General features: G+C 39.5%; 1 protein-coding gene across 6 annotated transcripts in view; it reads left to right on the top strand.

Annotated features, from left to right (window-relative positions):
• The window catches only part of LOC137973183 (probable glycoprotein hormone G-protein coupled receptor), a 27,538-nt gene extending 17,255 nt beyond the window's left edge, over nucleotides 1-10,283 (top strand). For 4 of the 6 annotated variants that reach the window (XM_068819947.1, XM_068819945.1, XM_068819946.1 and 1 more), the window contains 3 exons: nucleotides 7,238-7,444; nucleotides 8,485-8,556; nucleotides 8,666-10,283. In XM_068819947.1, coding sequence (XP_068676048.1) covers nucleotides 7,242-7,444; nucleotides 8,485-8,556; nucleotides 8,666-10,022 — 1,632 coding nt within the window. In that variant the 5' untranslated portion in view covers nucleotides 7,238-7,241 and the 3' untranslated portion in view covers nucleotides 10,023-10,283. Of the gene's footprint in view, nucleotides 1-2,267; nucleotides 2,371-5,071; nucleotides 5,104-7,237; nucleotides 7,445-8,484; nucleotides 8,557-8,665 lie in introns of those variants that run through there. The other 2 variants (XM_068819943.1, XM_068819948.1) reach the window with 2 other exon arrangements.
• Nucleotides 10,284-11,169: the final 886 nt, after the last annotated feature.

The following is an 11,169-nucleotide window of genomic DNA, read 5'->3' as shown; positions in this document are numbered from 1 at the left end:
GTGTTTTTCAGTGTTGCTGGGAAAACATTATCTGTTCCTTTTTCCCAGCAAGACACACAAGAAATTTCCCAGCCAGCTAGATAAAATTGGTTGGCTTCCCAGCCAGGAATTCCGCGCGCTTTCAAATCCCTCGATCCGAAGCGACCGAACAAAAGCGACAAAACCAGGACAAAACAGGTTTTTTCCGCATGCGCAATCACTCTGACCAGCCGTCGTATGTTTGTGACTACTCTGTGGGAGAGGGGAGGGGTTCTTTTTTTTTTTTCCTTTTTTTTTTTTTCTTAGTTGTCCTCAGTCTTCAGAGTTTCTACAGCCAGCTCGGATTGAAATGCTACAAAAAGTCTGTAATTCCCAGGCAAAACCTCTATCAATAACAAAATTTCCCAGCCAGCTCATCGAAACACCTGTATTTTTGCCAGCCAGCAAGATTCCTCTGGGGAACAGATAATGTGAGGAACAGATTCGTTGGGTGCCCCTGACTTATAAATACTATGTGGTGTGTAAAGGAACATCTTCAATACGCTGTGTACCGCATTTCCATGTAAAGTAGTTGACACTGCGTACTTTGATTAACGTAGCGTACACATGACATCGGGGGCTTTAATTATTATCGAGACGAGAATCGAGCGAAATAAGGGTGGTACTGATGTTGGCATTTGAAGGCGTGACAACGGTTAGCGAAGGGAATAACGCTAGAGAGGTGGGGTCGCTGACGTCTTGAGAGGTTCGGTGTGTATTTAATAATATATCGAGTGGTGCCGATGAGGAGTCGGTACCAACTCAAGAAAAATTTACAGGATGATTAAATTAAAATGGACTTAATGTATGCAAATTGCAATTGAGATGTGATTGTCAACGATTCACCGTGCGATTCACCAGATACTTTAGCTCGATATGTAAGGGGGGGAAGAGTTTCCGGGCATAAGAACCATCGTATCCCGAGGTTGTAATCTAAACTAGTTTGTAAATGTGAAATAAAAAAAATCCCGTAACATTTCCTGCTATTGCGGCACGGTTCACCATGGTGAATCGTTTGTTTAAAGAAATGACCTGTTTATCTTTCAGCTCACCGACGGTTCACCATGGTGAACCGTAGAGATTCACGATTCGAAGCCATGTCATCACAGACCTGCGATTGCAAAAGTCTAATTACGTTGTCATATTTTCATGCCTATACATTTCTTCCTTAAAACAAGCATTAGAGGGGCAGAATTTGTAAATCATTCATTGAGTTATTTCACCATTGTGCATACATAAATTAACCTAATTAATGAGGGTAAACAGTGGTATGGTCAAAAGTCGGGTATGGCAAACAATGGACTCGTTTTGCACTTTAACAGGAAAAATAACAGCAGACTTGTCGTTTTTCATTAATTAATAACAGGTGTCGTTTTCATTAGCTATATATTTTCAGGGTTTCAGCCTGAGTTTTTCAAAAGCGGAGCACCAAGCATTGCCGATGAACTGTTATTTTCCTACAACAGATTTAGTCAGTCCTATCGCAGAAAGAAACGTCTTCAGGGGCTGTAATATATTTGCATAGCTATTCTGACTCCTTGGTATATAAAATATGTCAGTCAACGCCGACCGTTGCACTTGATAATTGTGTCAGTCCGTCTGGGAATAGAGCCTATTAAAGTGTTCAGAGGACAAAATGTACTTATCACACGAGTTTGGAACTGCTGGAATATTGCACGGCGTATATTGCATCGCACGGCTTCATACCAACGCACACCAATACTCAGACAATACTAGACATATTTAGTTGGAACACTTAGCGAATGGTCCAGAATCATCGTGTTACAAGATCGTAGCTTATACCATATCCCCCTCCCCCCAATTCAATGTTGTGTGAGAATTTTTCGGGCGACTACTAGTAGTTGTGGAAATCAACATTGGAGGAAGGGGGAAACGGGGATGGGTGTTCCAACAAATGTGACGAGTATTGTAGTATGAGACATGATCAAAATATCTATAATTTTTAATGATGACGAGGATCATCAAATCTGCTAGCGTTCCTGTAAGACTTCGGGGCAAAGTTGTTTCTGAAACTCAGCTGACGAGTTTTTTTACTCTCTAAAGCTCCTTTTGTCGCCAGTTTCAGTGATTCTGACAGAATATTGCTATTTCCATAAAACGGTGGAAAACGACTTAAATTTTCGCCCGCAGGCAGCATTAATACACGATAATTGAGATCACTATATAATCCAATTTCTAGTAATGAGCAATAATTCAAATCAAACAAAAAAATGCAGATGAGAAAAAACAGCAGGTAGTTGGCAGAACCAACTCTTTAAAAATGAATTATAGCTGCTGCTTTGAAAGTTCTAAAATGGGATAACTTCAAGGTCATACTAGTTCCAAACAAATGTAAGTACGTACCATTTGCCTTTTTTGAGGATTCGGTGCGCTTATTTCCAAGTATGTCGCCTAAATTGGAAATCGTATAGAATTGTCTTTCCTTAGTGTTCTCGCTATACCGGCCTTGTGATTTGCCTCACAAGCAGAACTAAATTTTGTAATTAAAAAAAAAAAATGGTTTGGGCATTTAACACGACACTGCAACATGCAGGGCATTACAGATCATAATATCCATACTTACTGCGAAGACAAAATCAGCTACTTTTTTTAACGACCTGGCCCCAGTTGTTCAAACGATGGATAGCGCTATCCAGAGGATAAACACTAACTAGCAAAACCCATTGAGTCATCCAGCGGATATTGATTTATCCAGCGGATAGCACTATCCATCGTTTGAACAACTGGCGCCTGGAGTCTTGTTACTCGTAGGTTACGACCGTTTATAATAAGGCCATAAACTGACTTTTGATGTTAAGCGGTGCTTTGAGGTCGAAAAAAAAGTTGAACATCAGAAAGCTGACACGTTGACTTTCTTCAAACAGCGGCCGCGATTGGTTGTAGGTAATTGTCGGTTTACCTCTGTCTAAAAACCGGGAAAGTATTTCTTTGCAAAAAAGTTTCTTTGGATATTGTTTTTTTTCAGTTTATTTATTTATTGTTTTGGTTTCTCTTTAACACGCTTTCCAAGGCTTTTACAGGTTCATACACTGATAATGAGCTGGTTTTTTATTTATTACTTCATTAAAAATAAAGACAAGGGATTATTTTGTGTATGCGCATTTTAGCAATTAATCAATATCAGGTTAGGAATTGTAGGAAAACTAGAACTAAGCGAGTTACGTGAAACTTTACATTATTTTCGTGGCAAAGGTCACTTGTCATATGCAAGGAAGGGTTAAGTTTTTGCAAACGTTGGCCGTGTAGAACTTAATATATTTCAACAGAATTAACTATTAGACGGTAAAGTGAAGTGCTATATTCTACCCATGTAAACCATATGAACGTTAGCCCAACTAATGGAATTGGGCCCACGCAAGGACAGAGAAAAACTCTGACCAGGGAATTGGGTTAAATTCCCACCCTGGTCGGAGTTTTTCTCTGTCCTTGTGTGGGCCCAATTCCATTAGTAGGGCTAACGTTCACATGGTTTAAATGAGTAGAATATAGCACTTCACTTTACCCTCTAATAGTTAATTCACTTGTCATATGGTTGAGTTAGGCGGGGAACATAGATCAAAACTTCTCCAATGGCTGAGACACCCGTAGAACCGACAGCAACTAATCGACTCCCGAATAGTTGGTGGCGTAATAGACCAATTTCGATATATTAGAATTCAGTTTTAAACAAAAGGCATCATCTCGAGGTTCTGGGGAATAAATATAAGGATCGAGATGATGCCTTTTGTTTAGGCCTGAATTTTAATATATCGAAATTGGTCTATTCAACGGGAAGAGTTTGAGCGTCTTGTAGTATTTTGATATGATCGCTGTGTAGTGTAGCCAGTGGAATATAGCCAAGTAGAAGAAAAGTTAGGCTTTTGAGGAGCGAAACGTTGTTTTTACTATTGCTAGAGAAAGCACTGGCCTTGCGCAAGTGGAATTTTTTAGTAACGTTGAGAGTTTTTAGTTCATTCAGTTTTTTTAAGTCTTTCATTTAATGCCTCCCCGAAAATATTATCCAACTGTATTAGTTACAGTAAAGAAAATGCACGAAACGAGTACGAATACTCCGCGGTATTGTACAGTTAGTTATTGTACAGTCGTTTCCCCATACGCACCAATCTGTCACACGTTATCGGTTGTTTACAATTCATTTGCTAAAAATTTAATGCAAAAAAGGTGGATAACAAATAGGTTCTTAGGTGTTTTGGTGCGTAGTATCGCTGAGCATTTCTACTCTTTGTTTGTATTTTGACTCTCCGTAGCGGGCTCGTTAAAATACAGCATAAGTCGTAAAAATACTCAGCGATACTACACACCAAAACATCTCATGAGATATATAGCGATGTTTCTCGAAACGTCACCCATTGTTATTAATATGCCAACAAGAACCTAATTGGCTGTTGCAACAATCTCTTCTTTTGTTCCGTGTTTGGCAAATTTGAATGTCAAAAGAAATGTGACATCAATGTTTGTAAACAAGAGATATCGCTATTGATTAAATTTTCAATGTCGGATATTGCGGATCTTCGTTCTGATTGGCTCACGCAATCTTGGTTATCAGCTCATATACCGTAATGACCTTATATGGAAACTGATTGTGTCGGTCGTTTTGTGAAAACTGAGACAACATCCTGTCGTTCTGTAATTAAAATCAGTTCAAATTTAAATGTGAATGTAATAAAGCAATTATTCCATTCGCGCTTGTTGGATATGACACTGGTTATAACCAACTCGGTGCTACGCGTCTCGTTGGCTATTTACCATCTCATATCCAACAAGTGCGAATGGAATAACTGTTAAATATTCTTTTATAGAGTGCGTTATCAAAAATATTGGAGCGAGTTTCAATCGAGTGTCTTAAAACCAAAACCAAAGTAATTACTTTGACCAATCAGAAACGACCGAGACAATCAAATTAAACCAATCAAAACTCCAGGGAGTTCCACGTAACCGACACAAGGGGCCCTCCCTGGTGCCGCTTATTCAATCGATTTTGTCAACAGCTTTACTTCTCTCAAGTCGTGTGCCGTGTATATTTCTTGAAAGGCTGTGAAAAATCTTGAGATTACGATACAGAGCGTAAGTGTTCACAAAGTAATGTTCTGGGCTTTTTGGATTTGAATGGCGTCATTTTCGGCTTTTTCTTCACTTCTTTTTCTATATCATTAATGTGTATTCAGGTACAGGTGCGTTTTGTTTGTATGAGCAAGCAGTTCTTCCTTCCCGGTGTTCTATAAGTCAGCAAATGCATATGTTATGATGGTGACACGTCGCATATCATTGTGATAAGACAAACAAATGCTATTTTTTTTTTTTTTTGGGGGGGAAGAACTAAGCCTTTCGTAAAGTTTGAACATATGGTTCAATGTTTTTTTTCGGCCTACCCTATCCACACAAATGCGTTTCCAAAAGTTCTCTAGGTTGTGATGCTATCTTTTCCTAAAATCTTTGGTTTTCGACGGCGCTTCCGCGGCTGTTGTAGTGGAGCCGATAAGCGATAACGAATCACTGAAGAAGTATAAGTTTTCGAGCGAAAATGCATTACTGTAGAACTGAGTCGAGGTATTGGTTGGTCAAGCGATAGGATACAAAGATGCTAGTGTAGATAGTAATTATCGTAAATGTTAATCACTTTGCTAATTTTAAAGCTTTTTTTGCTAAGCACAAGAGCTCTGATAATCAATTTACTAATTTTAAAGCTTATTTTGCAAAGCACAAGAGCTCTGATAATCGGAGAGAGTTATAAGTGAAATCAAATTAAATCACATGAAACTCGTATTAAGGCTGATAAGAGCAGAGCCCTCCCAGAGAAAAACCTCTCTTAGCAGAACAGAAATACAACAAACTCAATAGACTGAATTATTTTGCTCGTGGATAGGAAATGTTTTGCTGCGTTTTCGCCGAGATAACATGTTGTTGGGGCCTTAGTAGCAGCGCCACATCCTGTGTAACCCGAGGGGTTTTTTTCCTGATTTACTGACCGGCGAAGGCGATTGAAGAAATTGTCGTATCTTGCAACTTCTGGCAACGAGGGTTGATAATCATGGGCCACCTGAACAGTGACTTTAGCTGAAAGCCTTGCTGACATTGTTTCATGATTCCCAGTTTTCAAGATTAATGAAGCAAACTTACAAAGTTATGATTCATGTACCAACTTTCGACACTCTTGCTTTTGTAGAATTGGTCTTCAAACCGGAGCAGCATTAAACCATGTTTCTTGGTACTGCAGAAGTAATGGAGTACTTCCGAGCATAACTTCCAGTTTAAGTCTATGTTAAGTACGAAAGGGGTAGTTTCTAAAGAAACTGTGGTGCTGCGTCGGTTGGGAAGTAGTATACAAAAATTTGGTTTTATCAACGGAGTTGATAATGTAAATTGGCCACCGTACAGAGATTCTAAAAGCTTTTAGAATCTCTGTACGGTGGCCAATTTACATTAGTATCACCCAACTAGTGGACTAATGCAAATCCTGCATTTTGATTGGCTACGCTGCTACGCTACTAAGTAGCTTATGCCAGTGAAAACGAACGTCGACGTAAGCATCAAAATCAACCAGAGCATCCGCCATTTTGGCATCCGATTACTAGTTCGGATGCTCTAAAACTGAGCTATAAGGGATGATCGGAAAAATCCGAGTGTTCCTCGGCAGAACTAGAGTCGAATCTACGACCTTCCGATAACCGGTTCGGCAGCTCAACCACTGAGCTTTAAGGGATGATCGGAAACATTCGAGTGTTTTTCGGCAGAAGTCGAAGCTACTCGGACCTTCCGATAACCAGTTCGGAGCTATAGGAGGCTCGTGGGACCCAGGTCATTCAGGTGACAATTGCAGGGCTATTCTGTTAGATGTAAAATTGACAAAATGTGGCACTCTCGCAATTGCAGTAAAGAAATTGGTAGGCTCTGTCGTAACGTTTCCGAAATCGTAATCGTGAGTTCATTGGTTCAAGACTTCTATTAGGAGCCCTTACTGTTCTATACCGTACATTTTGAAATAAGAATTGAAAAAACACATCGCATAATGGCGACAGGAATTAGCCCAAACGTCATGTTTTATCGTCAATTTAACTTTTAAGATGTTATTTCCTATCCTTTTCAATAAAAAAAACGCGTATTCATCATGCATTGAAAAAATACATATCTTCAATTCCTATTTCTGCTTTAATCTGTTAACTTCATATTTCAGTTAAGAAAACCACTTTGTGTCTTACAGGTGCATGGATATACTGTCCTTGACATTACTTATCCTCGTCTATCTTGTCGCACCTTCTCTTTCATCATCTCCTCCGGAAAACTGTGTCTCGCCAATGTGCTCATGCTCTTCTGATCCAGTGTATAACGTGACGGCCACTTGTCACACAACGGATTTGAAAAATGACCTGCGCAGTTACATTAAGAGGCCAAAGCTGATTGGTGCCTTGTAAGTTAATGACTAGAATCTTTTGATTACTACTAAGATACTTTCTGATTTGTTTACTTCAATCTATAAGCCAATAAAGCCAATAATACTGTTCGCCATTCAACGCAAGGAGTTCGCAACTCAACTCAGTGTGTTTTCACATCAAATGAGGATAATGACCTTTATTGAAGTGTCAAATGTATTTGGCGATGGGGGCACTTAGAGCGAGTTTCAATCGAGTGTCGTAAAAACCCAAACCAAAGTTATTACTTTGGCCAATCAAAAAGGGCGGAGACAATCCAGTAAACAAATCAAAACTCGAAGTAATTACACGTAGCCGACACAAAGCGCGGGAAGATGTGAACGCGCGAGCCTTGATTGGTTTTGGTGTCACTTTTGTTTAGTTAAAAAAGTAGCGTGAGAACTTTGAACCAATCAATGAGTGAAGTAATGCGAAACCAAAGCAATTCGCCAATTACTTTCAACACTCAATTGAAAACCGCTCTATTGGGGACATTGTACACAAATCAAATCACTACATACAGGAGTTCATCAAGGATACATATCATGCCTGATACATATCAGATCTTAGGTTAGTTTTTGAGGAGAAGGGAAAAGCGGAGAACCCGGAGAAAAACCTCTCGAAGCAGAGTAGAGAACCAACAAACTAAAATCACATGTCACGGCAAGTCTGGGAATCGAAACTGGGGCCCGTTTCTAGAAAGTCCCGAAACTTTTTGGGCCCTTTTCGGGTGTCGCAATTTTCTCTGTATCTTATGAACGAAGGGATCTTAAGACATTGAAAACATGGCCACAGAACAGCTTGTCAAAAACAAGCGAATGGCGGTTTTGTAAATCGCTTCTGGCGCCCGAAAAGTTTACGGGACGTTCGAGAAACAAGCCCCTGGATCATATTGCATGGTGAGAGGTGAGTTAATTCTCTCACCACAGCGCCAATCCTGCTCCTCGCAATCCGTTCTTGAGACTCTGTAACGAGAATTACTAACAACGATAATGATTATAATGATGATAGTAATTTTAACTCTTGTTTTTATTTGTAGTACAGTCATAGATGATAAAACGACTATCATTCCAAAAGAAACTTTTATCCAGTTTACCAACTTAAAATACCTGTAAGTATCAATCTTTTTAGCCCTTTCTGCAATATGCTGAATGTTTGGTGGTAAATGTGTTCCTTCTATATAAGCAGTATTACTTATTTTATATAACTTTTTTTTCAAGGGAAATTAGAATACAATACCTGAAGGTCTGGAGGGGAGATCTCTCGCGTGAAGTGCCTTCGCTTGAGGCTCTTTCGTTTGAAACTCGCAGTCTTTTTATACTTCCGGTGCACGTCCTTCAATCACCAAAGCTTCAAAGGATAACTGGGCTAACATGGACAAAGGCGTGCATCAACTGTACCTTGGTCAAGAATGATACTCATAACAACGTAACGCATTTAAAACAAGGAGTGTATTACATGTATCCACCGTTACGCTGTCGTGGGTCACGATACGTTGTACATAATGTGTCACGCACAATTGCTGCGCATGGGTTTTTACCAACGTGTTTGTTGGAAAGTCAACAGTGTTTCTCTTCTCAGATTACTGTTACGCCTATGCATCGATGCTGGAAAAGTGCCAATAGCGTTCTCTTGGTAGAATACTTCTTTGCTCCATTAATACTTTTATTTAACTTTATTGTATTTTCAACAACAATAACAAACAAGTCTCTAAAAAAGATACCTGCGATGCTGCTTGTCTCCAATTTAGCAATCAGCGACTTTTTCCTGGGAGTTTATTCTCTTGTTATTACCTCTCTTCGTCATGCGCTGTCTTATCACGTATTTTCCAGCGCAATGGACCAATTATGTCCATTACTCGGATTTTTGTGGTGTTTTGGGCAGTTCATCGCCGCTTCATCGTCATTTCTTTTAACAACAGAACGATACGTAGCCATTATCTTTGCTATGAGACCGAACGCCAAGTTCACATTCAAGGCTTGTCTATTGAGTATCATTATGTCTTGGACAATTGCTGTACTGATGGCCTCTCTTCCATTTTTTCACATTGGCACCTACACTACCACAACATTCTGCCTTCCGATACAGCCAGCCAAGGAAATTCCCTATTCATTTGCATACAGCGCGAGCCTGGTGGCTATTGGAGTTGTGATATATCTAATCACATTGCCAATGTATCTGCACATTTTTCTACATGTCAGGCGTTCTGGAAATCAGATGGGAATCAAAAGAGATGGTAAACTGGCTAAGAAGATTTCCGTCCTGGTAGTTAGCAACATGATGTTTTTTCTACTCCCAATTTTTATCGGTCTAGTATGGCTTTTTACCAGAGCTTTCGACAATATTCCTCTGACCACGAGGGAGATTCTTGTGGGTTCTTTTACAACTGTGTGTTTCAGCATCAATTCGTTTATTAATCCTCTTCTTTACGCATTCAGAGACAGGAGATTTCGGTTTGTAATCAGACGAAGATATCGAAAGGTTTTTCATCCCAATTTTGTCGAAAATCTGAATGCCAGCCTCAAATCAGGAACTGAGGAAAGATCCAATATTCGTGAAATGATGCAACGGCGCTGAGTAAAGAAAGTTTTCTTGTGCATTCTCAAGATGATCTTTTCCGCGCATGACCAGGGAGAGACTCGGACACTCTGGGTTCGAATCAGCCGTGTTCAATTAATAAATCAGTGCAACATCTTGTTCATAGGCCTGAATTCACCCCACTTGAGACTTGCGCATGCGTCTCTGAACAGCCATTTATGTAATTACTGACTTCCCCTATACCGTCAGGGGGAACCTGTGTCTCTGGGGTTTTTTTGTAATTAAAAGCATATCATTGTTGTCTCTTGTCTGATCTTTCTAAGAGAAAATCAAGATATACTAGGAGATGAAGGAGGAAATAGGACCTGGATTTGTCAATTTCACCAAGTCAGTTACCCATATCGTCCGCATTGATATGACGTCCAACGTCCTCCTCAGAGCACTATCGTGACATGACATCAGAGACCTTAAGTTTGAGGTTTTTCGGCAAACGGGACGCCAGTTTTAATTTTCTTTGTTTGAGCGTGCCATCTGCCTATCGATACACGTCTCTTACTGTTTTGTCTAAAAATGACTGAACTTAAATCCACACATCTTTATAGTATTTATCATTTTCTGCAAGCGCTTTAATTCTTTTTGTAAGTTTTCTTATTATTGTATATGTTTTTCCACATATTTTAACTTATTTAGCTTGGTAAATCTGGCTTGGTTACGAAAATATTTTTCTGTTTCCGGGGCTTCCTCAGCTACTGTATTTAGGTTGCTGGAAAGTATTGAAGTAAAGTAAAAAGTAAAGTATATCTCAAGGGTTTGACTGGCCCTCTGCCTCTTTGTAACCCTCATTTTTTTAGCAAGAGCCGATACAACCTGACAACGTAGGTTTTATTATACTAGCCTTCTTCGGGTACAATGACAGTTAACACTGGAATGCTTCTATGTATACCAGGGGCACCCAACGAGAACATAGTTCAAAACCACTTAAACAGAGCATTTTTAAACGTATTTTAGTATTTAAACGGTAGATATAGGCATATTTGTATCCCCTAAAAATTTTTCATCTGTTCGGATTTCCTAGCTGAAAGTCTAGTGATCCGAAAAATATAGGATTCAAAACTTACCTTTTCGAAATTTTCAGCCAGAAAAAGGGCTCCCGAAAATTCTAGGTGACCTTTTTAAGGTGAAAATC

Source organism: Montipora foliosa, chromosome 10, assembly GCF_036669935.1.
Source record: "Montipora foliosa isolate CH-2021 chromosome 10, ASM3666993v2, whole genome shotgun sequence".
Classification (NCBI taxonomy): domain Eukaryota; kingdom Metazoa; phylum Cnidaria; class Anthozoa; order Scleractinia; family Acroporidae; genus Montipora; species Montipora foliosa.
Note: the sequence above shows the minus strand (reverse complement) of the source record. Positions and strands in the feature narration are given on the sequence as shown.